The 27,319-nt window shown below is 38.5% G+C and overlaps 2 protein-coding genes across 2 annotated transcripts in view; both read left to right on the forward strand.

Moving 5' to 3' along the window:
- LOC113650481 overlaps positions 1-27,319 on the forward strand; it is a 79,214-nt gene that overhangs the window by 31,448 nt on the left and 20,447 nt on the right. Inside the window, exons 10-15 of the mRNA XM_047816718.1 lie at positions 12,509-12,916; positions 14,914-15,348; positions 17,232-17,279; positions 19,299-19,727; positions 22,673-23,083; positions 24,455-24,883. Coding sequence (XP_047672674.1) covers positions 12,509-12,916; positions 14,914-15,348; positions 17,232-17,279; positions 19,299-19,727; positions 22,673-23,083; positions 24,455-24,883 — 2,160 coding nt within the window. The remainder of the gene's footprint in view (positions 1-12,508; positions 12,917-14,913; positions 15,349-17,231; positions 17,280-19,298; positions 19,728-22,672; positions 23,084-24,454; positions 24,884-27,319) is intronic.
- LOC125145266 lies at positions 2,936-6,759 on the forward strand. Its single transcript, XM_047816765.1, has 2 exons — positions 2,936-3,092; positions 3,355-6,759. The coding sequence occupies exon 2, from the start codon at positions 4,000-4,002 to the stop codon at positions 5,497-5,499; it is 1,500 nt and encodes a 499-aa protein (XP_047672721.1). The 5' UTR covers positions 2,936-3,092; positions 3,355-3,999; the 3' UTR covers positions 5,500-6,759.

The following is a 27,319-nucleotide window of genomic DNA, read 5'->3' on the forward strand; positions in this document are numbered from 1 at the left end:
TTTAAACCTAAAAGAAGCCATTTTGCTACTACTGTTACAACAATGGAAAGGCAATCAGGAACTGGAATGAACAGAAAGGAAACCGTTTCACGTTTCACCTAGCAAAAAAAGTTGTTTGTTTTTTAGATGCGAACACACTATGGAATTATGCCCTCTATTGGAAAAGAGGAGTCATAATGAAAAGATTGCATTTCTTAAGGAGAATGGCATTTGATTTGGCTGTATGTGTACAGGGCACATCAGTAAAGATTGTAAAAATCACCTTTCATGCAATGTGTGTGGTCTTAAGCACACTACTATACTGTACTTCACATCTATCCAAGTGAGAAGGTGACCAATTCAAGACAAGTTGGTAGACAAACAAATGCTGCAATGGGCAGTGCTTTGGAATTGGAATCCAGTGGATTTATTGTGGCTGGTGAATATCAATGTAAACTGTCAATAGTTCCTGTGCAAGTAAAATCTAAAAAAGGAAATAAGACTGTGATTACTTATGCCTTTCTGGATCAAGGAAGTACAGCAGTCTTTTGTACGTCTGGACTGATGAACAGACTTGGTCTGTCAGTTAAAAGGACTAAAGTTCTCTTACGTACTATGGGTCAGCAGAAAGTCACAACTACCAACATTGTTTCCGCTTTAGAGATGGCCGGTTTGAATGAAAAGGACTTTATAGAGTTGCCAGATGCCTATAGGCAAAATACTATGCCTGTGCATAATGTAAACATCCCAAGACAACAGGATATTCAGAGATGGGTACATTTGAAACATGTAAATCTGCCTGAAATTGACTATGATATAGAGCTGCTGATAGGATTGGATTTTCAAGAGAAGAGTTTATTGAAATGGAAACCAATTCATTAAAGCTTGTTGATGGTCATTATTCTATTGGCTTACCCTTGAGAAATAAAGACGTTCATATTCCATACAACAGGGTAATTGCTGAACAGCGTGCTCTGAATCTAATGAAAAGGCTGAAAAGCGATGCTTCATTTCAATCTGAGTATTCCGTTGTCATGAAAGACCTAATTTCTAGCGGAATCTTTCCTGAAGAACAAGGATTGGGTCTTTGTACCTCAGTTTCTCTCTTTTCCTGAACAGGAATGGCCTGTTAATCTTACTGACTTGGGAGAATGTTCCTCGGATGATCCAGAGGTAAAGAGAAGTATTACAATCAATGCTGCACAAGTAGAGGAGAATATGGATGTTATAATGCAGTTCATCCAGTATTTTTCTCTTGGACTCAGTATCAGTAGCTTTGATACTCAGATTTAAGCAATTACTTATAAATCTAAGTCAGAAAAGAAAATCATTGAGAATGTCGTTGACACAATCTAACATGGATGGAACTCAACAAAAACAACAGTTGAAAGAGGAAATGGAGGAAATAAAGACTCAGTGTGGTAAAACCAAGCTTTCTGTGAAGGAGTTAAAAAGGTCTGAATTAGAGATAATTTGCCACTGCCAAAGGAGAAGATACTTTGATGATTTTTTCTCAAGCCTGGAAAAGGGAGAACATGTAGTTCAAGTTCAAGTCCAAGTTTATTTATATAGCACATTTACAACAGCCACACGGCTAACCAAAGTGCTTCACAGTGCGTTTGATATTTCAGATACACTTAAAAAATACACAACAAGATAGTACAAGAAACTAAAATAAGAATTATTTTAAAAAAATAAAATAGCCAGTTTAAGACCATAAGATATAACAGACATAAAACCCTGGGCAATCATGAAAAGGCTAGAGAAAATAAGTGGGTCTTTGGCATGGACTTAAAACTAGAAATGGTGGGTGCCATCCTAATCTCTAGTGGCAGGGAGTTCCATAATTTAGGACTGGCCACAGAAAAGGCACGCTCTCCTCTACGCTTGAGCCGTACACGAAGGACAACCAACAAAGCCTGGTCAGATGAACGGAGACTTCTAATAGGAAAGTAGGGATGAAGAAGTTCAGATAGGTAGAGAGGAGTGGTATTATAGAGAGACTTATAGACAAAGAGTAAAATCTTAAAATCTATTCTCTGAGAAATCGAAAGCCAGTGTAGAGATTTGAGAATGGGAGTGATGTGTTCATGTTTGCGACAGCTAGAGAGAAATCTGGCAGCAGCATTTTGAACGAGCTGGAGACGCGTAATCTGAGTTTTAGATATACCGCAATATAAAGAGTTACAGTAATCTAAGCGAGAGGTTATAAACGCATGAACAGCCATTTCTAAGGTCTTAGGGGTAAGAAAGTGTTTAATATGTAATGTTAATGTTTAAAATGTAAAACGGAACAGTCAAATTTATAAGCTTAATCCAGTACTTGAAGATGGCGTTCTAAGAGTAGGTGGACGGTTGAGTAGGGCAGTCATGCCTGAAGAATCAAAACATCCTGCTATACTTGCAAAGGACTTTCACATCTCCAGCATTATTCTTACTATTCGTACATCAAGAAGTGGGTCATGGTGGCTGAAATAGTGTTAATTTCATCACCTATTTTTAATTTGGTCTTAGTCTTAGTCTTGTGCCAAATGTCCTTGTTAGTTTTAGTCATATTTAGTCATTCAAATATCTTTTTTTGTTAGTCAAGTTTTAGTCGACTAAAAGTCTCGTCATTTTAGCCTAGTTTTAGTCAAAAAATTGTAGTCTTTTTTAAAATAACACATTAATGCTGATTAATGAAAAGCCTAAGATCAAAACTGTAGGGGTGTGTGTGTGTGTGTGTGTGTGTGTGTGTGTGTGAAGTAAATTACCAACTTAATGCACGTTATACATGCCATTATTGATGATATTTGGAGCAATATTACATGTAATTGTCATCAATAATGGCACGTTATACATGCCATTATTGATGATATTTGGAGCAATATTACATGTAATTGTTAAACTTGATTCCTTTACATATACATTTCCTTTTAAGCTTAATTATTACTGTGTTGTTATGTGATATAATTAATGTGTGCGGGCTCCTTTAAGAGCGTCACTTAATGATGATGTCATCAGCGTCAGACTAGTTCTAGTCGGTTGTTTATGGGAAGCCATCAAGCCCTCATGGCAGCTCTGTCAATCTTAATTCATCTGCTACATTTCATGTTCTTTCGAAGGCATTGTTGGTATGTTGAGTCATGTTAAAAGGTTATCTAACTATATTTGTCAGTATTTTACACTTTGTTCTAAGAGTTCATTTAAATTTAACATCCAAATATTTACAGTACAGACAACATGTGTTACATATATATAGCTTTAAAATGTGCATATTGGACACAAAGGACTTTAAATGTTAGTTGTGTGATATGTTTTATTCATGAATACATGTTTGATTCTCATTGTTATGTAAACAACTTTCATTTAGCTAAAATTCATTCTTTTCTTTAGTTTTACCCTACTTCCAGTCAGCCATTAAATGAAGTGAATTGGATGTCTGCTTCAGTGTGGTGATTGGTAGAGGAGTTGTCTGTCTGTCAACTGATGCAAGGCGTATTAGGGTGGTAGAATAAAACAACAACTTCATGCGGACTGATCTACAGCAGAAAAGGTCAAAGTAGCTCCTTTTTGTGGAAGAGAGACACATAATTGGACTCCCTTTACACTATGGAAGACTCAAAGACCCCAACTCATAGCACTTTAACGACTTGGTCTAATCGGTCAATGTCATCCAAACGTTCAAAAGGGTCTTCTGTCAGTTCTGCTATTGCCTTAGCTCTTGCTGAAGCTGAAGAAGCCAAAGTTAAAGTAGAATATGCAGAGAAGGAAATGCGCATAAAGATGCAAAGTGCACACTTGGATGCAGAAAAGGCACGTTTGGAGGCACAATTATTTGTTTTAGACGTTAAAAGGAAAGCTGCTGCTGCGGTAGCTAAGGCTGAAGCACTAACTGCAGCCTTAAGTTGTGATAAAGAATCAAGTCAGAAATCTGACATTGAACACAGATCTGGCTCTCACGATTCTATTCTAAGAACAAAAGAGTATGTTCAAGAACAAGCTAGACTGCAAGCTAACGACTAGTTAGGTCAATCTGAGATGTTGGAGGATGCATGGCCGCCGCCGCCACCAGCAGAATTATTTCAAAAGAATTTGACAGAACGGCCATCCTATGAAATTGAGGGTTTCGGCACAAACAAAGACTACAGATGTTATGATACCTCTAAAGTCATTCTTGAGGCCGAGTTGCATCTCTTTGGTGCTCATTCAAACACGTCTGCCGGTTACGCGCTCTATCCTGATGGGTATTATTCTTCTCAACCTCCGTATGTAAAATCCGCTCCTGCCATCAAGTCAGGACAGGATCCTTACCCACGTAATATAAGGCCGCCTGATGAGACATGCCACATGCCCACCTACATGTATTCACATTCTAACATGCAGTCATCAGGAAGGGCTCCAAATGCCCACATTTATCCACAAGTTAAATCATATGCTGCCACTCCATCTCAACATGTCCAATTTCGGGCTAGTACTCCTGATGTAAATCCGAGTGTTTCCGATCTCATCAGATTCATGGCACGGCGAGAGATTGTTTCAACAAGCCAACTATCATTCGATGATCGCCCTGAAAACTACAGAGCATGGAAGGCATCATTCTTAACTGCCATCAGAGATCTTAATCTCACGGCTAAAGAAGAGATGGATCTATTGTTCAAATGGTTAGGGGCAGATTCTAGAGAACAAGCAAAACGTATAAGAGCAGTACATATCAGAAACCTAGACAGAGGTCTTCAGATGATCTGGGAACAGTTGGATGATTGTTTTGGAGCACCTGAGGTCATTGAAAGTTCATTACTCAGGAGACTAGATGGTTTCCCAAAGATTTCAAATAAAGAAACAAACAAACTTAGAGACTTAGGAGACCTCCTCATGGAACTCCAAGTGGCAAAATCTGAGGGAGTGCTATTAGGTCTCGCTTGTTTGGACACTGCACGGGGCATAGATGGTATAGTGCAAAAGCTACCTTTCAGTATGCAAGAGAAATGGATGGCTCTAGGCTATGCATACAAACAACGGCACAAAGTCCCCTTTCTCCCATTTTATGTACTTGTTAACTTTGTCACAGAACAAGCAAAAATGCGGAATGATCCCAGTTTTGTTCTTCCTCTTCATGCTGATAATCCAAAGCCAGGAAGCTTTAAGAATGTTAACAAAGCTTCAATCTCAGTTTATAAGACCAATGTTTTTCCAGAGAGAACTGTAACTGGCGAAACCCAAAATGTTAATATAGATGTGGTTAAATTCTGTCCTATACATAAAAAACCACACCCTTTGAGCAAAAGCCGTTGGTTTAAAGAGAAATCATTTGAACATAGGAAGGCCTTTTTGAAGCAGAATGGGATTTGTTTTAAGTGTGTAGCATCCACCACACATTTTGCAAGGAACTGCGAAAATCTCATCAAGTGTTCTGAATGTGGCAGCGAAACACACCATTCCGCTTTACGCCCAAAATCTATCTCTCAGACTGAAAACCCACATCCAGACCAAAGATCATGGCGGGGAGAAGGAACCTTCCGAAGACGAAGTGTCGACTAAGTGTACAGGAGTCTGTGGTAGTGACATGTTCAAAGATTTGCCTTGTGACAGTGTTTCCAAGTGGTCAGCAAGAGAAAGCAATCAAGGTGTATGCCATCATTGATCAAAGCAACCGGTCTTTGGTGAGATCGAAATTCTTCAGTGTCTTTGATTTGGATGGCAACAGATCCTCTTACTATCTCAAAACGTGTGCAGGGATGATCCAAACAAGTGGTAGAAGACCACATGGTTTCCAGGTGGCATCTATTGATGGTCAGGTTGTTCATATTCTTCCAAACTTGATAGAATGTGATAACATCCCAGATAATCGGTCCGAGATACCCTCGCCACAAATTGCTCTTCATCATCCACATCTGAAAGGCATTGCAGCACAGATTCCAGAGGTTGACTCAGAATTTCATTACATTAATGGCCCCCCTGAATCTCCATATGCTCTGAAGCTGGACTTTGGCTGGGTCATAGTTGGTGACGTGTGCTTGGGCAGAGTTCACAAGCCGGAAAAGTGTTAACTCTTCACCACTTCACCCGCACCTTGGATAATGGTCGTCAGTCACTGTTTAAGACGTGTCCTAGCGTCTTTTATATCAAGGAGAATGTTTGTGATGTAAAGCCCTCAAGTTCTTGTACTGTTACTCCACTAAAGAAGTCTGTATGGAAAAGGGACAATCATGTAGAACAGGACATCTTCAAGTGGTAATGCTCATCCCTTCCAATTAATTCAGTGACTGGTTTACTCCTTTAGGTGTTTAGGGTACAATGAGTCATGGTATCCAGTGATACCAGGCAGGGAGTGTGTTATGTGATATAATTAATGTGTGCGGGCTCCTTTAAGAGAGTCACTTAATGATGATGTCATCAGCGTCAGACTAGTTCTAGTCGGAAGCCATCAAGCACTCATGTCTGTTCTGTCAATCTTAATTCATCTGCTACATTTCATGTTCTTTCGAAAGCATTGTTGGTATGTTGAGTCATGTTAAAAGGTTATCTAACTATATTTGTCAGTATTTTACATTTTGTTCTAAGAGTTCATTTAAATTTGAAATCCAAATATTTACAGTCAGACAACATGTGTTCAATATATATTGCTTTAAAATGTGCATGTTGGACACAAAGGACTTTAAATGTTAGTTGTGTGATACAGTATGGTCTATTCATGAATACATGTTTGATTCTCATTTATGTAAACAACTTTCATTTAGCTAAAATTCATTCTTTTCTTTAGATTTAACCCTACTTCCAGTCAGCCATTAAACGAAGTGAATTGGATGTCTGCTTCAGTGTGGTGATTGGTAGAGATTGGTGAGAGTCTGTCTGTCAACTGATGCAAGGCGTATTAATGTGGCAGAATAATTACTTTTGATTATGATGTGATTGTGACAGGGGAAGAGGTTTCAGGTAGGGGGTAAAGAGTTTTTTCTGTCACCACTTTTGAATAAGAAACAATATCAAGGCTATAAAACTTGTCAAAACTCTGAATGACAAAAGTATCAGTGAAAAGTTGAGAGAACTCGTTTAAACAGTGCATACACTCGGACTTGACTGCACATCACATTTTTTACTTTACTGATAATGATTTTAATCGTAATGCGCAGACCGGTCATCGGGACATAAGCGGTCATGTACAATAAAAGCGCCTGCGCAGTGACGGGAAATATCATTTAACACAAAAAGCCGCCTAGACGGTGGACTTCTGCTCAGGATATATATATTTTTTTTAATTGCCGTGTGGACGAATTCTTTCTGTGCACACACTATTTTATTTAATAGATCGCTGCTAACTGTAACACACCGTTGCCATGAAAAACAGAGCGTTGCCATGGTCACCCAGGATTCTAACCGTAGAGACGGAGCGCACTATTTTCTTTAGCGGAAGCAATACAATTGTTCAGCAGTTTCGTGTTGCAGCCACAGGTGTATGAAACCTGTAACTTGAGCAACAGCACGAAGTCGCAAACTCGTTCTGAATATTTTAAAGGCGTAACAGCTGATGAAAAAGCAGAGACAATTGTAGACGACAATGAAGAGTTTTTATTTTATACAAAACATTTACGTCTCGTCTTTTTTCGTCAACAATAATGCATGTTGATTTAGTCTTAGTCAGCATTTTTGGACAGTGGTGCAGTCTTGTCATCGTCTCGTCTTAGTCATGAAAAAAAAGGTTGTTGACGAACATGTTTTGTCTCGTCTCGTCTGACGAAATTAACACTAGGCTGAAATTACATGCTCGGAAGGTTACATCAGAAGTATTGGATTCCTGGTGCTAGTGGAGCCATAAGGAAAATGATATCTAAGTGCATGATCTGCAAACATTTGCAGGCAGCACCAGCGCATCAACAGATGGCAAACATACCTTTAAACATAGTTTCTCCAGACAAACCTTCATTTACTGTACGTATGTAAGAGTTGACTGTTTTGGACCCTTTGAAATTAAAAGTAGAAGTAGTATTGTGAAAAGGTATTGTGTTATCTTCACATGTTTAACCATTCATGCCATTCATATTGAAGTGTTATCATCATCGGATACCGACTCCTTTATTAACGCACTACGAAGATTTATCGCAAGACGTGGACAAGAAATGCAAATGCAAGTCCTAGAAATGCAATCTGACAATGGTACAAACTTTCATGGCGGACAACGTGAATTGAGACAAGCTATTGAAGGCTGGAACCAATCTCGGATCAATAACACACTTCTGCAGAAAGGAATCAAGTGGACCTTTAAACCCCCAAGTGGTTCACATTTTGGAGGTACATGGGAAAGACTGATTAGGTCTGTTAGAAAAGTTTTTAATACAACTTTAAGAACACAAACTCTTGATGAAGAAGGTCTCCATACAGTTTTATGTGAAGCTGAAGCAATTATTAATGGACGTCCCATTACTAAGGAGCACTATAACGCCCAATCATTTGCTGCTTCTAAAAGCCATGCCATCATTGCTACCAGGAATCTTTCGAAGGGAGGATATTTATGCTCTTCAAAGATGGAGGCAGGTGCAATATATATCAGACCTGTTCTGGAAAGCTCAGTTGATAGAGTGGCAAAAATGGTAAGCTCCATCTCGCAACTTCATTTCAGGTGATATTGTGCTTTTGGTCGATGATTCAGCACCACGTAATTCATGGATAACTGGAAAGGTGATAAACATTTCCAGATAATAAAGGCTTCGTTCGCCAGGTGCGACTAAAAACCAAGACGAATTATTTGAATAGACCAGTGACAAAAACTGCCTTCTACAAGAGGTGGATATTTGATATTTGTCTTAAAAGGACATTTGTGACTCTTTTACACAAACATGAACATCACATATATGGCAGTGTATTGATAAAATGCACTTTGGACACTAAAGTGTTAAGACTTTAAAAGGACTCAATGATAAATTGTTTTGCAAATGCACAAATATTGATAATGGATTTGAAATATTTTTGATTTATTTGAGATCTTGTATTTTTTGCATGTCTCCTATATGTATTTAATGAATGTAATTATTTTCGAGTCATAATAATCAGGGGCTGGGAATGTAGGAGCCATGTTAAGTGTATGTCGTGACCGTAGAAGTATGGGGGCGTTAGTAAATACATAAGGTTAAAACACCTGTGTGTCGCTCTGGAAGCATGGGGGTGAGTGTAGGAGCATATATTTTTTGGTTGACCGTATAATCACAGTATAAGAATAATATATTTATTGAGAAGCAGTATTGTTGAACTTGAGCAAATCACTGTTATATGTAGCAAGGTAACAGAGGGGCACTACTACTTTCCCTAACAACTTGACTATCCAACAGCTGTTTAATATGGTTTTTTAACTAAATCATACTGTGATGGAGGAAGGCGACGATATGGCTGGCGAATAGGAATATCATCCTGTAAAGGAATCTCATGAACAATCAGCTCAGTACACCCTATATCTCCCTCATCTTTTGAAAACAAACAAGAGTACTTAAGAAGAAGAGACTTTGCTTGCATGTTCTTCGGTTAACCCTTCAAATGAAGGAAACTCCTGTTGTGGAAGTTCTGAGGTTTGAGAGATTTAAAGAATAAAGCATAACACTGGTAGACACGAGAGAGAGTAAAAAAGGTTACACAATTTATTGTGCTCAGCTGTGCAGCAGAACCCAACACTCCACATGTAGCATGAGAGATGAAGGGCCAAGATCATTGATTACATCAAGGTTTTATAGACAAAACCCAAGAAGGACAGAAGATATGTAAAAGCAAAACATCATCAATCATCGGCTCAACATTACCTCATGCATCTCCTGATCAAGCTAATCTGACCAGGCCAAGGTCTTCTAGAGACCTATAGGACATTGTTTATGGACAACTTGTCCCCAGTCCCTACTGCCCTTGTCATAATCTTAACAAAACCTACTGATGACGATGTCAGTCTCTGGTTATGACGCACACAGGGTACAGGCATAGAAGGACAAAGCCTTATGAACATCTTAAGATTAGAAATTTCCACCACACTCCAAACGTTCTACAGTGTGGTCTATCGAAACCTGTTGAGTGGCTATAAAAGTGCAGGTGGCATCAGTGGAAGTGGAGGCCCCCGTCCTTCTGGCCTTTTCAGTTAGCCAGACCGCCTCAGAGCGTGTGGCTTTTATAGCCACTCAACAGGTTTCGATAGACCACACTGTAGATCTGTACGACTTCCTATTATCTGATGTTTGGATGTGACCCTAGATTCCCAGTGGATTTTCTTTTAGGGAAGGGTGTGATAGAGGATAGTCTTGGTGCCACCGAGGACTGGGTACAGGGTCAAGAGAGTTTAAGGGTAGTGCATAGTCATGTAAGGCAGCAGTTGCAAGCTAAAGCAGAGAAGCAGAATAAACACCACAATGAGAAATTAAATGAGAAGGGATTACAAGAGGGACAGCTTGTGTATCTGAGGAATCATGTTAGGGGAAGGAGTAAAATTCAGGATTTTTGGGACCCATGTGTTTACAGGGTGGTCAGAGGTCCTTGTGGACACGGGGCTGTGTACTCCATAAGACCGGAGGGGGAGGGCACAGTTAGGACAATACATCGGTCAGAATTGAGGAGTGCTATACAAAGATCAAGTATTGATACACCTGATTTGCCAATTGTACAGGGTACTGGAGATTTAGCCTTGAGTTCCTCAGTGGATGAGGAGGAGACATTTAGGGGGCCTCTTGTAATGGTGGTGGAAGATCAGGTAGACGATGTTGATCACCTAGATGAGTCAATTTTATTTCCTGACTCAGTAGTTGCGACGGAAGCGGTAGAGCCGGGTCCCTTGAGCAAAGTCCGGGTCCCTTGCAGCAGTCTAGTAGGACTTCTGCTGGTTTCATTCTAATCCTTACAGATTGCCACGTTCTGTGGTTGCAGAGCAGTCCATTAGTAGTGAATAACAGTAAGAGTTAACAGAGTAACAGTAAACAGAGTTTTTATTGAAATTTTTTTTTTGTCATTGGGGCGGGGTGGATTGTAGCAAGGTAACAAAGAGGGGCGGGGTCTCTAACCCCATCACAGATTGCTAATAAGCCGCACTTATTTAAAGGAACGGCGAAAGCAAAGGGCAGCTGGGGTCCTACTAGCAATTGCCCGTTGCTCGGCTTGTAGCTGTGTGGGACCGGGAGTCCCGGTGTATTTTCTCCTATATAAGTATTTTATTTTGTTTTTTAGCATGTGATAGTTTGCAACTCAGGATCATTGTAGATTTGCTTGGTTTTGCTTTGCCAAGAATGTGGATGCTTGTTGTCCGGGACCACCGTGCAGTTGGTTGGTTGGTTTCGTTTCGTTTCGTTAAGGTTGTTGGATGATAGTGACTAGTCGCTGTTCTCTTTTGGGTTTTCTTTTTTGTAAAACTGACTGCTCCCTGTTGTGAATGTATGTTAATTCCCTAACCAGCTGGTGTTTTGTTTCTTTTTTAATTATTAGGTTTGTGTAATTTGCTTTAATGGTTGGCTAGGGGATTTTGTTTATTTATTTTCCCTTTTTTCCTTTTCTTTTTAAGTACATTGATTTTCTGGGTTTTCCTGTCCCTTTTGGGTATACCCCTTGGGTAGCTTCCTACCACTTCTTTGGGGAAGCGGAGACGGGGATTGATAGAGCCCCAACAGGTTTTGTGTGCTTAACTGTGTGATGTATTGATTTTGAGGGTGTATTTATTTTTGGTGGGTTTATGGGGTTGAGATTGCTGTGCTCATACAGTTTGCAGTGAAACTACTCTTCCCTGTAGGAAGCTCAATTATCCTTTCTCTGTTGATTATACCATCTGAAGGAGGATGCCCTTGTGGGCTGTTTCCGGTCAGGGTGAATGACCCAAATTATTTTCATGCTTTGTTAAAGTTTAATGTGTTTTTCTACTATCCTATGCTTACTGTAGTGAATTTTCTTTGTACTGTATGCACCTAAGCTCCCTGGGTGTGCGGGGTGCTACATATACATTGCTATATAGAAACAATCTTTCAAATGGATGGAGAATAAACAGCAAACTGCAGGATGATTAACGTGTCACGATTTGATCGCTCCTCACTCAGCTCCTTGGCGGTTTTAAGATCATTGTGCCGCTACAGGGAGAGTTACAAACACACACAGGTTCAGTCATGTGGCCTTTTTATTCTTTATAGTTACAAACACAAACAGAAGTTTTTATTAGATATAACTCCTTTTAATATGATCTAGCTAATTATCATGATGATTGAGATCCTGAGACAAACACAAATGCAGGTGAAACAGCTTTAATGAAAGTAAATTACTAACAACTTGATGGTCAGAAACACAGACACAGGTCAGATGATCAGTAAACAGAACAGACTGATCAAGGCAATAAGAAAGGGAACAAGGTCCAGAAACTAGCTGACACCAGGAGAGCAGAAACAGTGACCAAAAGACTCGGTACAGTCACTGTATTTATTTGTTTGTTTGTTTGTTTGTTTGTTTATTTATTAATAACAGTTTTGTAATGATAACTATCAGACTGCAGTATATGTGAGAGTTCTCTCTGTGTTTACTGTAATAATGTGAATCTTTCGCTTTTCTCCAGGTCTCAATTTACAGACGGAGAAAAAAAGAAGAGATGTAGAAAATTTCTACTGGATTTGTGTCTGCATGTAGCTCTACACCAACCACAAAACATCCAGGAGACAGTGAAGAAGGTGATGCCAGATTATTATGAAGAACAGAGTGATTTCCTGCTGGATCTGTTCTCACATGTGAAGCAGTATGAGAGTAAAACACACAGGACTGTCCTTCCAGTATTGCGGCCAGTTTACCGGTCACTTCCTGTTTGGTCCATAAATCTCTCAGAGACAAAAGTCTCCGACCTCCTAGAAGTGCTGAAACTCCAAACACAGAAGATACCAGTGGAGCTGAGAAACTGTTCAGGTGAAGAGAGTGAAGTGAGGAGTTTACTTCAGTGTCTGCCCTACATCTCACACCTCAGCTTTAAACAGTAAGTTATTACAGATTTCTCAGACTTTCTTTAGTGTTTGTGCTCCACAGCTGAAGATCTCAGAGCTCATGTTTAATGAGTAAGTTTAAAGTTCCTGTACAGATTTCACCCCTTTTACTGATCTGAACTGTTATTGTTCGCTAGCTACTTTACCTCGAACCTGCTAACACTGGTTGTTCACTTAATGTTTGACAAGTTAAAGGCATTCTGTTTGTTCTAGTTTTTAATTCCAATCAATTAATTTGAATTATTTTTAACATTTTTATTTATGAAATTGGAAATAAAATAAATAAAACTCTTGTACATAAAGTTAATGCAATTTTTATTTTAAATAAACTTTACATTTACTTTTGAAAAATCAACAGTATTTTATACAAAACTTCTCTATACTAAATACACTGTTATCTGATATAGATAGATAATAAATATTAACCTTTTAACTAATGGATCTTAATCCTTTTTCTAACTAGACACTACAAGTCTAGGTCTGATTGTCTTACAGATAAATATCTAGATAATTTGATCAGTTATCAAATTTATTGTGTTCATTACATCATCACTTTCTATATCAGACATGAGGGAAACTCTCACATGTGACTGTACTGATCATCACTAAACAGAACTGTCTGATTTGTGTTTTGTGTGAAATTTGATGTGATTTGAACTAATAATTGTTGGTGAGTTTATCATTATGATGAGAAGGTAGAGACTAGGATGACTAACATGACTAAAACAGCAGATTATTTATTATTAATAAACCAAATCAATACGAATTTGAAGTTAAATTATTTGCTGCCTTATTTAATGGGACAAATACAGCAGTAATTATGTGATGACCCTCACCACATCTTTATTAACATGTTTATTATGAGTCTTAAGCGATCTCTACACTTTTTCAGTGTCTATGTTTTCTTGTTGTGATATTCTGGCTCATGAACATCATATATTTTAGATGTTTTATTCAGACTTTACACACATCCAGGTTTTGGTGAATCTGATCATCGCAGCAGTTTCCTCTATCATTTTCCTCAAAACTTCATTTTATAGGACATAAACCCCTAAAACCTCCAGTTGTTTGTGATGGTCAGCGTGATCCTGTTGTGTTCAGTCTGTTCTCCTCTTTAGGGGTCGTAGGTTCAGGTTCTGGAGGAAAACAAACCACTCTGTATTTTATTTATTTAGTTTTAACAAAAGATTTAATCAGCTGTTATAAAAATGTCCTGATGTGTCTAGAAATCACCCTACAAGAGGTTAGAAAGGGTCAAATGTGAGAAAAGGTGAACTGCCCCTTTAAGTGACTCTGATTACATCACACTGAATAATTTTACCAGGTTTTAGTCCTAAAAAAATTACATAATAAAAGGTTAAATATATTAAATATAATAGTTTATTAAGGGGTTCCTATTACATGAAAGCATATAAGATTATTATATTAAACTGTTGTATAATTATTACATCTTTAGGATTAAAAATCTCATTTAACTTTTAACCCTTGAAAATAGAACTGCACAAAAATCCACTAAGTATGATTTATATATAAGATATATACATATATAAAACATATTTATTTATTTCTAACAGTTTTGTAATGATAACTATCAGACTGCAGTAAAATCAGGGTTAATAATGAAGAGAACTGGAGAGTAAACGAGACTCTGTTCTTTTCTTCTTTTGGTGGATTTACATCCAGTCTGTTGTGTCAGTGTTCTCTTCATCACTTTGTGGGATTAAAAAATAAAACAAATACGTTTCAGTAACCAGTATATGAGAGTTTGTTCATCTTATGTCAGAGGGGGCGTGGCCAGGAGGGGCGTGGTTTTCTGTAGGGATTCTGTAGCTCTTGTAGTTCTAGGATTATTCCAATAATTATAAAATATTAACAAAAACAAAAGTAAGTAAAGTGGAAAAACTTTATTTCTTCTGTATTTTTCTCTCTGTATGTGTGAGAGTTCTCTCTGTGTTTACTGTAATAATGTGAAGCTTTCACTTTTCTCCAGGTCTCAATCTACAGACGGAGAGAAAAAGAACAAATGGAGAGAATTTCTACTGGATTTGTGTCTGCAAACAGCTCTACACCAACCACAAAACATCCAGGAGACAGTGAAGAAAGTGATGCCAGATATTGAAGAATATGAGGAAGATGAAGATTATTATTATGAAGAAGAGAGTGATTTCCTGCTGGATCTGTTCTCACATGTGAAGCAGTATGAGAGTAAAACACACAGGACTGTCCTTCCAGCATTGCTGCCAGTTTACCGGTCACTTCCTGATTGGTCCATAAATCTCTCAGAGAGAAAAGTCTCCGACCTCCTAGAAGTGCTGAAACTCCAAACACAGAAGAAACCAGTGGAGCTGATAGACTGTTCAGGTGAAGAGAGTGAAGTGAGGAGTTTCCTTCAGTGTCTGCCCTACATCTCACACCTCAGCTTTAATGAGTAAGTTATTACAGATTTCTCAGACTTTCTTTAGTGTTTGTGCTCCACAGCTGATAAAAGACCTCTTTTAATTTTAAGGATTTTTTTCTGCAAATAAATGCGACTCCTTCTGAAATCAATTCTAAATTAATATGATTTTATCAGTACTGGTCAGCCTAGTGGACCTGGGATTTGAACACACAACCTACGGCCAGAGGTGGCAAAAGTACACACATCCTTTACTCAAGTAGAAGTACAGATACTAATTTTTTAAAAGACTCAAGTAAAAGTAGTAGTAGTGACTACACTCTTTTACTCAAGTAAAGTAAAGAAGTATGGGCTCTGACATGTACGTAAGTAAAAAGTTGCCGATACTACTGTTTAGTGTCATGCTGGTAACTGGACGTCACGTTTTTTATATATATATATATATATATATATATATAATTTTGGAGTGTGCTGATGGATATTTGTGTTCATCAGCCACAAGAGTGTTACGAAAGGCAGGCACTGATGTAGGTGAGGCAGGGTGGAGTCAGCGTTCACATTCATCCCAAAGGTGTTCAGTAGGGATGAGATCAGAAAACAACCACATATAGCAGGAAAGGTCAGGTGACCCAATACTTTTGGAAATATAATGTATACCAAGTGTATCACCAAGGCCATATCCCAAACTGTAGGGAGATTCCAGCTCTGTGCTTGAAAACAACTCAAAATTATTGTGATGTTTTACAAATGACAAAATTAATGTTCATTAAATTAAGCACTTGGTGTTTTTTGGGTTGACACAATTCACAACGCATTCGCCAGGAATCCTTTGTGACGCCGATTATTACAAACATCTCCCTCATATATGGCCATGTGTGTTCAGGAATGTCCTCGTTGTTAGTTACTTTAACATCGGTGACTCCCTCTGAATTAACATTAGCCATTCCTTTTGTAGGCGCTGCTCATTGTTAGCTCTGCTATCCTTAGTCTATGTCTGATCAGTGTTGCCAGATTAGACTAAAGATTTCCAGCCCAACTACAGCTTAAAACCTGCCCATTTCAAAAAACACCAGCCCAAATTTTAAAGACCCGCCCAATGCATTTTTTTCCGGTCGGATGTGATCAAAAGGAGCCCGATTGGGCGGGAACCCACCCAGTCTGTCAACACTGTGTCTGATAGCCAGTAAATAATACACCAGTCACCATAGATATCAAAATACTAGATATTGCCTTGGGGTCCTAAAAATGCGTCAAAACAGGCACCATCTTTGTACGGTGCTCCTTTACCTCAAATGCATGGACGATGCCGGACTTCTGTGCTGCGTTTGGTTGTTAAAACGAAATAAATCTAAAAACCAGACACAAGGATTACATTACACAAGTGAGAATGTGTTTTATAATATTGAATGTTAGGAAATTATATTTCTTGTTCCGTTGGTTTGTTTCAGTCCTTGGTTAATGACAGCAGCTAATCCATGTTAGTTACCCGTTAGTTTGTGACAGTTAGGGAAACAGACAATGTTTGTAGATTCTGAAGCTCTTAATAAGGACATTAAAAATTGACCCATGCTTTTTTGCTTAAAGGTGAAAAGACCCAACTTCATGTATGTTCTGTAAGATTCCCTTATCTGTCAAACAGATTTTATTAGATTGTCCTGGACTTAACACAAGCAGAATGCTCTTAAGTTACTTCACTTAAGGACATATTTAATGACATTATGCCTGAAAAGGATTTGGATTTTTTTATCGTATGTTAATTAAATTAAAAAATTGTATAATATGACTTGCTGTTTATATTTGTTTTGTTTTTATTGCATTTATATGATATTTGTATTTTTGTAATTGAATTTTTGCCATGAAAAAAGCTTTTGATTGCTGACATGGTATTAAATAAAATAATCTGAATGTGTTTGTAGATTCCCAAGTGATAAACAGAGACGTCAGTCATGGACAAGTTGCAGGGAACCTAAACACTTTTTATTTAAATGGTTAAGATGACAGTCCTGGAAGGATGTCACCAGTTAGCTTGGCAGTGTAACACACAAGTTCAGCCTCAAAGTCAAACTTTTTTTTTGTTTTGTTTTGTTTTTTTGGTTTATGTGACTTCATTATGTACTTATTTAATGTGGCAAAAGTATTGCAGAAAAAGAATAAATAAAAGATTGAACAGATTTTTGGCACCTCAACTATCTAACTTTCACATTATGTTCTTCTCAAATTTGTGATTTGTTTCCACCTGCAAATTGCTTTGTGTATCATATTTAATAAAGCAATACAATTTAAATTTAAATTAAGATGTATAGTCACACCATTGTAGCAGTGTTACATGCAGTAGGCTATAAGGTAAGTAGTGATTGTTCATTTGAAGTTTACTCAAGTGGAAGAATGTAAGTAATAAACTTACACCTACTAGCACTATGCATTATATTGTGAAAAAGTAGATTATCTTAATATCAAAACCTAAAATTTTCTCTGGACTTAATGATGAATACATCTCTGATCATTGGAACGAACCAAAAAAAAAAAAACTAGAAATCGCAGTCATGACGATTTATGGTGATTTTATTTCTTTGCCTACATTGAAACTAATGCATTAAGAGGAGGAGGTCCCCCGTATCAAGATGGCGGCTCAATTGACGCATTCGCTCCAATGTACTGCCCTATACAAGGCGACATCTAGTGTATATGTATATACTATAAATGCATGTGTGTGTATATATAATATATATATATATATATATATAATATAGACATATATAATATGACCAGTCACATGGTGAAAAAGCCGCACAATGATGGGATGATAGGCTGGAAACAGAGTTCAATGAGAAGAATTAATACTAAAAGTAACGAGTTTGCTTTGAAAATGTAAGTAGTAAAAAGTACAGATATTTGTGTAAAAATGTAATGAGTAAAAGTAAAAAGTTGTCCGAAAAATAAATAGTGGAGTAAAGTACTGATACCAGAAACATGTACTTAAATACAGTAACAAGGTATTTTTACTCCGTTACTTCCCACCTCTGCCTACGACTCAGTAGTCCAACACCTTAACCACTAGACCTCCACATCCCACATGACTGTAGACCAGGGCCGAGGGGGAAATGCTGGGACTTAAATTAATCAAAAGCTGTGAAACATATTTAATTTTCTGTCCCAGTGAGTGGAATATTTCTGAATAAATATTGTAGCTCATCCAAATTCAGTACTTTCATTAAACAGGTGCTTTGATTTGCTCAGTGTTACATTGATCATATTTGACTTGTGTTTATTGGTTTAAGTTGTGAAAATGGGAGAGTTACAAACACACACAGGTTCAGTCATGTGGCCTTTTTATTCTTTATAGTTACAAACACAAAAATAAGTTTTTATTAGATATAACTCCTTTTAATATGATCTAGCTAATTATCATGATGATTGAGATCCTGAGACAAACACAAATGCAGGTGAAACAGCTTTAATGAAAGTAAATTACTAACAAATTGATGGTCAGAAACACAGACACAGGTCAGATGATCAGTAAACAGAACAGACTGATCAAGGCAATAAGAAAGGGAACAAGGTCCAGAAACTAGCTGACACCAGGAGAGCAGGAACAGTGACCAAAAGACTCGGTACAGTCAGGAACAAAGCAGAAACTGTGTGTGTGTGTGTGTGTGTGTGTGTGTGTGTGTTTGTGTGTGTATCGCTACAAGATGTGTAGACCGAGTGCAGGTGACTGAGAACAGGTGTGTGATCAGAAGTCAGGTGACTGAATGAGGAAGTGAATGTACAGTGTAGGAAGTGGAGTCTGGTGCAGACATGACTGTAGGCTGTGGTGCATGATGGGAAGTGGAGTTTGTGGATCTGTTATAACTGACAATTATCATGATGTTGGATAAAAGAAATCATGATGATAAACAATTAATCTTTGTTTCTCCAAAATTATTAACAATATAAAGTGTTTGGGTTCATATTTCTAATGTTATTTATTTATTTATTAGGTATGATTCCCAGAAGCAGAAACACACAGAGTTCCTGATGAATCTCCTCCATCACGCTACAGAAAGTGACAGACACACAGGGGGAAAATCACTGGAGCTGTTAGCATCAGTGTGTAATCACACACATTTTCCTTATGGAGAAAAATCTACAGTTAATAACAGTGATTTCCTGCTGGATCTGTTCTCACATGTGAAGCAGTATGAGAGTAAAACACACAGGACTGTCCTTCCAGTATTGCTGCCAGTTTACCGGTCACTTCCTGTTTGGTCCATAAACCTCTCAGAGAGAAAAGTCTCCGACCTCCTAGAAGTGCTGAAACTCCAAACACAGAAGATACCAGTGGAGCTGAGAAACTGTTCAGGTGAAGAGAGTGAAGTGAGGAGTTTACTTCAGTGTCTGCCCTACATCTCACACCTCAGCTTTAAACAGTAAGTTATTACAGATTTCTCAGACTTTCTTTAGTGTTTGTGCTCCACAGCTGAAGATCTCAGAGCTCATGTTTAATGAGTAAGTTTAAAGTTCCTGTACAGATTTCACCCCTTTTACTGATCTGAACAGTTATTTTTCACAAGCTACTTTACCTCGAACCTGCTAACACTGGTTTTTAGCTTAATGTTAGCAGCCGACATAACAGCCGACAAATGTGATGTATGTGTCAAATGTCAAGTTATTCTAAGCATGCCAAAAGCCTTAAATATGCCTGAAATAAAAGTAAACTTTGACACGATGCCATGGCAACGGTGTTTGAGATATCAAAAATCCGTTTGCAATTTCACATTAGATTCAATCTCATGAATTCCTAGGAGGACTATTTAAAAGTTCATTGCATGCAACTGTGAAAAAATCCACCTTTGTGACTGACACACTTCCTGAGACCTGTTGGTGGCGCTATGTCCGAGATTCACAGTAAGCACATCGATGCGATCGGAATCCTTGGCCGAACACACACACCGCGCGTCATCACAATAAGACATTTTTTGCCTTAGATAGAAGACACTTCCTGTTTCTCTGAATTCGCCATAAGTTAGTCACCTCGCCATGGCAGCACCGTTCGACATATCAAAAATCCCTTCGGAATTTATCAAGTGCAACGTCTCGGCATCATGTTCACCACGTTTGATGTCAATCGCATGAATGTCCTAGGAGGAGTATTTAAAAGTTCACCGTTTGCAATTATGAAATAATACAAAATGGCCGACTTCCTGTTGGGCAGAGCTCATAGTTTAGAGTGCGAAAGTTGTTCGGGTCGATGAGATCTATATGCGTACCAACTCTCGTACATGTGCGTACATAATTGTCCGATTTGAGCACAAATGTTTGTTTTTGCATTACAGGGGGCGCTACAGAGCCCCCCTGCCACAACCGTATTCCAGCCTTTGCCCGAGCTTAGTGTCACCCGACTCTGAAGTGTGTGCCAAATTTCAAGAGTTTTCGAGCATGTTAAGGGACCCCATTTGGCCAGTGTGTGCAAAAAAATTAAATAAATAAATAAATAATAAACCTGAGCAAAAACAATAGGGCTTCACACCATCGGTGCTCGGGCCCTAATAAACTTTACATTTACTTTTGAAAAATCAACAGTATTTTATACAAAACTTCTCTATACTAAATACACTGTCATCTGATCTAGCTACATAATGAATATTAACTTTTTAACTAATGTATTAAAAATTTTTTTAACTAGTGTAAGAAATAAAAAATGTGTGTAAAGATAAGATGATGATGGTGAAGATCTTAATGAAGAACCAGAAGTTTATTAAAGTATCGCAGTGACAAAATACATGAAGTACTTTGGGTTCATCGGAGTCAATAAGAACCCCGAACAAATCCTGCTCAAACATTTTATACTGTTTTCCTCTTTGTAGTTTAAATGAGGTTCTGCTTTGAATGTGTATTGAGTGTAAGAACTGAGTGTCTCCCAAATGGCTGGGCTACACCTTGTTGTCTAGCCAGATGTCTTTAAATGTTAATGATGGTCACGTACACCTTGTCTTGGTATTGTTACCATTGTCATCAACCAAATGGTCACTTTAAATGGTAATCACGGTCACTTAAACCCTTTGTTCATGCTGATCCTTGATGTCCTGCTGCCGCTCCCATACTAATAATTGAATCACGTTTATATGTTTAGAGTCCTAAACGTATTACCTTATGATACTTAAACCTTTTTAGGAATGAGCTCTTTTAGATGTGTATCTTGGAGTGGAATTTGGGTGCAATTTCTGTAATTTCTTACACTAGACACTACAAGTCTAGTTCTGATTGTCTTACAGATAAATATCTAGATAATTTGATCAGTTATCAAAGTTACTGTGTTCATTACATCATCACTTTCTATATCAGACATGAGGGAAACTCTCACATGTGACTGTACTGATCATCACTAAACAGAACTGTCTGATTTGTGTTTTGTGTGAAATTTGATGGGATTTGAACTAATAATTGTTGGTGAGTTTATCATTATGATGAGAAGGTAGAGACTAGGATGACTAACATGACTATAAGAGTTGAAATATATTAAATATAATAGTTTATTAAGGTTTCCTATTACATGAAAACATATAAGATTGTTATATTAAACTGTTGTATAATTATTACATATTTGGGATTAAATATCTCATTTCATTTAACTTTTAACCTTTGAGTAGAGAACTATACAGAAATCCACTAAGTATGATTTATATACAAGATATATACATATATAGAACATATGTATTTATTTATTTCTAACAGTTTTGTAATGATAACTATCAGACTGCAGTAAAATCAGGGTTAATAATGAAGAGAACTGGAGAGTAAACGAGACTCTGTTCTTTTCTTCTTTTGGTGGATTTACATCCAGTCTGTTGTGTCAGTGTTCTCTTCATCACTGAGTGGGATTAAAAAATAAAACAAATACGTTTCAGTAACCAGTATATGAGAGAGTTTGTTCATCTTATGTCAGAGGGGGCGTGGCCAGGAGGGGCGTGGTTTTCTGTAGGGATTCTGTAGCTCTTGTAGTTCTAGGATTATTCCAATAATTATAAAATCTGTATTTTTCTCTCTGTATGTGTGAGAGTTCTCTCTGTGTTTACTGTAATAATCGGGCAAGTCGTGCAAGTCGTGGCCTAAAGGTTAGAGAGTCTGATTCGTAATCCTGAGGTTGTGGCAAGGCACCGAACCCCCCGACTGCTTCCTGGGTGCCACAGCATAAAAATGGCTGCCCACTGCTCCGGGTGTGTGTTCACGGTGTGTGTGTTCGCTGCTGTGTGTGTGCACTTTGGATGGGTTAAATGCAGAGAATGAATTCTGAGTATGGGTCACCGTACTTAGCTGTATGTCACGTCACGTCAATTTCATGTCACTTTAATGTAAATCTTTCATTTTTCTCCAGGTTTCATTTTACTGACGGAGAGAAAAAGAAGAGATGGAGAAAATTTCTACTGGATTTGTGTCTGCAAACAGCTCTACACCAACCACAAAACATCCAGGAGACAGTGAAGAAAGTGATGACAGATTATTATTATAAAGAACAGAGTGATTTCCTGCTGGATCTGTTCTCACATGTGAAGCAGTATGAGAGTAAAACACACAGGACTGTCCTTCCAGTATTGCTGACAGTTTACCGGTCACTTCCTGTTTGGTCCATAAATCTCTCAGAGAGAAAAGTCTCCGACCTCCTAGAAGTGCTGAAACTCCAAACACAGAAGATACCAGTGGAGCTGAGACACTGTTCAGGTGAAGAGAGTGTAGTGAGGAGTTTCCTTCAGTGTCTGCCCTACATCTCACACCTCAGCTTTAAACAGTAAGTTGTCAAGTCAAGTCAAGTTTTTCTTTATTGTCAACTCTTTCACATGTACAATATATACACAAAAAAGAATTGAAAATGTATTTCTCTCAGTCCCAAGGTGCAAAATATTAGCAATGAAATTTAAATAAAGTGCAAAGCATATGTAGATACAGTGGAGAATAAGCAGACCAATGCTGCACAAAGTGACTGGTGCATGTTTCCTTATGTTAGTGGGAGGGGGCGTGGAAGGTCCTTGGGGATGTGGGATTTCTCAGACTTTCTTTAGAGTTTGTGCTCCACAGCTGATAAAAAATCTCTTTTATTTTTAAGGAAATATTTCTGCAAATAAATGCGACTCATCCTGAACTCAATTCTAAATTAATAGATGATTTTATCAGTACTGGTCAGCCTGGTGGACCTGGGATTTGAACTCACAACCTACGACTCAGTAGTCCAACACCTTAACCACTAGACCTCCACATCCCACATGACTGTAGACCAGGGCCGAGGGGGAAATGCTGAGACTTAAATTAATCAATAGATGTGAAACATATTTAATTTTCTGTCCCAGTGAGTGGAATATTTCTGAATAAATATTGTAGCTCATCCAAATTCAATACTTTCATTAAACAGGTGCTTTGATTTGCTCAGTGAGAGTTACAAACACACACAGGTTCAGTCATGTGGCCTTTTTATTCTTTATAGTTACAAACAAAAACATAAGTTTTTATTAGATATAACTCCTTTTAATATGATCTAGCTAATTATCATGATGATTGAGATCCTGAGACAAACACAAATGCAGGTGAAACAGCTTTAATGAAAGTAAATTACTAACAACTTGATGGTCAGAAACACAGACACAGGTCAGATGATCAGTAAACAGAACAGACTGATGGAGGCAATAAGAAAGGGAACAAGGTCCAGAAACTAGCTGAAACCAGGAGAGCAGGAACAGGGACCAAAAGACTCGGTACAGTCAGGAACAAAGAGAAAATGAGTGAATCCCTCAGGTGTGTGTGTGTGTGTGTGTGTGTGTGTGTGTGTGTGTGTGTGTGTGTGTGTGTGTGTGTGCGCGCATGTGTGAATCTCTATAAGACGTGTAGACCAAGTGCAGGTGACTGAGAACAGGTGTGTGATCAGAAGTCACGTTACTGAATGAGGAAGTGAATGTACAGTGTAGGAAGTGGAGTCTGGTGCAGACATGACTGTAGGCTGTGGTGCATGATGGGAAGTGGAGTTTGTGGATCTGTTATAACTGACAATTATCATGATGTTGGATAAAAGCAATCGTGATGATGGAAGATGAATCTTTGTTTCTCCAAAATTATTAACAATATAAAGTGTTTGGGTTCATATTTCTAATGTTATTTATTTATTTATTAGGTATGATTCCCAGACGCAGAAACACACAGAGTTCCTGATGAATCTCCTCCATCACGCTACAGAAAGTGACAGACACACAGGGGGAAAATCACTGGAGCTGTTAGCATCAGTGTGTAATCACACACATTTTCCTTATGGAGAAAACGATACAGATTATAACAGTGATTTCCTGCTGGATCTGTTCTCACAGCTGAAGCAGTATGAGAGTAAAACACACAGGACTGTCCTTCCAGCATTGTGGCCAGTTTACCGGTCACTTCCTGTTTGGTCCATAAAGCTCTCAGAGGGAAAAGTGTCCGTCCTCCTAGAAGTGCTGAAACTCCAAACACAGAAGATACCAGTGGAGCTGAGAGACTGTTCAGATGAAGAGAGTGAAGTGAGGAGTTTCCTTCAGTGTCTGCCCTACATCTCACACCTCAGGTTTAATGGGTAAGTTATTACAGATTTCTCAGACTTTCTTTAGTGTTTGTGCTCCACAGCTGAAGATCTCAGAGATCATGTTTAATGAGTAAGTTTAAAGTTCCTGTACAGATTTCACCCCTTTTACTGATCTGGGGTCTCATTTATAAAACTGTGCCGTAGGACCCCTACTAAAAGTTTACGTACGCCCAAAACTGCGTACGCCAAAAAAATTCCAATTTATAAAACCCTGTGTACGCACACCTGTAAGCAATGTTCCCTTTATAAATCACAGATCACCCGCAGATGTGCGTACGTGAACCAGCCTCAAATCCCACCCTGTACACGCCCATTTTTAAGCATAAATAGTCAATGCAAATCACTGTGCGGGCACGAGAGTGGACCTCGTTATAATGAGTTTCCTCTGCGCTCTGTGTGTTTAAAAATGGGGTGAGGAGCAGCGTAGTCACTGGGGGTAGTCACTGTCGCCTGCAGGTTATAATTATATTATATATATTAATTATATATAAAAGCAACATTGTTATAATTATATTAAAAACAAAATTGTTACATTTTCTACTTTTTAATATTGTTAAACTCACCAAGAAGCCAACCATCACGTAGCTACTGTGTCTGCATTTAGTCTGTTCCCTACACTGTTATGTGTGAAGATAAAGGAATCATGTGTTGAACCAGGCCAGCGTGCCCCTTTTCCACCGGAAAGAACCGGGTGCTGGTTCAGAGCTAGCGCTACTGCTGGTTCAAAGTTGGTTCCACTGGCGAACCTTCCAAGAACCGGTTTGCCTTTCCACCGGCTAGAGAGCATCACAGCGCCGAGTGTGACGTCACTGTATACGTATCACGTGTCCCAGCAACGTTAGCGCAGCAGCGGCAAACACATCAACAACGGCGGATGCTACTTTACTGTTAATGTTCATGGCTTTGTGAACCTACATTGGCATCCAAACGCGGCGAATAAAACGTGTACGTGCAGCTCCATGTAATCTGTATAAACGGAGGTTGTAATCGATAAAGTACATAACGTTATTTTATTCTTAACACAGAAAAAAAATTAGCCTTAGCATGTAGCTACCTACTATCATGTGTGCTGATAATGTATCATATCACAGTAAAGTAAAAGTGTATTAAACATCAGTATACTTAAGGTACGTTATCCAATGCGCTAACAGTAGCCCCGACACCAGCTCCCACCCCAAGCGGTTCTTAAGTCTAGACCAGCAACGTTTTGCTGCTACTTAAGAACCACTTTTCCTGGTTCAGAGCTGGTGCTTTGGCGGTCGAAACAGAAAGAACTGGTTCTAAATTAGGCTCTGGCTCCGAACCAGCACTCGAACTGCCTCGGTGGAAAAGGGACAAATGTTTGTGAGGGTCATGTTGGAGTCACATATGATTTGCACATTAATAGAATGCACATGCTTTCTGTTAACATAAGCAAATTCATTTTCAGATGGTGCCCTTATAGCAACATGAGCACAGTCAATTGCGCCGATTACATTTGGGAAAGCAGACATTGCTGCAAATTTCATTTTAATTTTGGCCTGTTCTCGCACATTGTAGGGGAACCTGATGTACTGACTACCCATATTAAGTATACCATTCCAAATGACAGATATTATGGCACTCAGGGACGGCTGTGATATACCAGACCTATAGGGTGAGATGATAAACTCCAATAGAATTATTTCATATACAAAAAGGTTTTAGACACAAAGTTGAGGATTACTTATAGTTTTTTTTATATAAATAATTTACCTGTCTGCCAATTCCCGCTGGACTTGTATTTGGACTGGGATGGCATGGTTCCGGCGTGTTGCCCTCTCTAATACTGGACCCAATTCAACACATAGATCTAAGAGCACAGCTCTAGGGAATCTAAATCAGCTTATTAGCCAGTCGTCATCATGGGCCAGGAAATCATCATGGTCCCTGAAACCTCGTTCTCTCCTTATTCTCCCATTGGCGTAATCCTCCAACAGTGCCAGCAGTGCCATCATGAAGCATTACATACCCGGGTCACTGGAGGATTTATGTGTTTCTAGCAATTAGACTGAGCGTTAACACCTTGACAAAATCACAGAATTTATATGTGGGTGAAAATGTTATAGTAAGCACATGCTTCTTCCTGACTGTTTTGTAATGAACACCGTAATAGGACCGATGATGAGAGTTTTGTAATGATAACTATCAGACTGCAGTAAAATCAGGGTTAATAATGAAGAGAACTGGAGAGTAAACGAGACTCTGTTCTTTTCTTCTTTTGGTGGATTTACATCCAGTCTGTTGTGTCAGTGTTCTCTTCATCACTGAGTGGGATTAAAAAATAAAACAAATACGTTTCAGTAACCAGTATATGAGAGTTTGTTCATCTTATGTCAGAGGGGGCGTGGCCAGGAGGGGGCGTGGTTTTCTGTAGGGATTCTGTAGCTCTTGTAGTTCTAGGATTAT

Source organism: Tachysurus fulvidraco, chromosome 7 (genome assembly GCF_022655615.1).
Source record: "Tachysurus fulvidraco isolate hzauxx_2018 chromosome 7, HZAU_PFXX_2.0, whole genome shotgun sequence".
NCBI classification, from domain to species: Eukaryota; Metazoa; Chordata; class Actinopteri; order Siluriformes; family Bagridae; genus Tachysurus; species Tachysurus fulvidraco.

Bases quoted from the DNA above. Each gene is read 5' to 3' on its own strand.
- LOC125145266 (XM_047816765.1), top strand. From the start codon at position 4,000: ATGTTGGAGGATGCATGGCCGCCGCCGCCACCAGCAGAATTATTTCAA.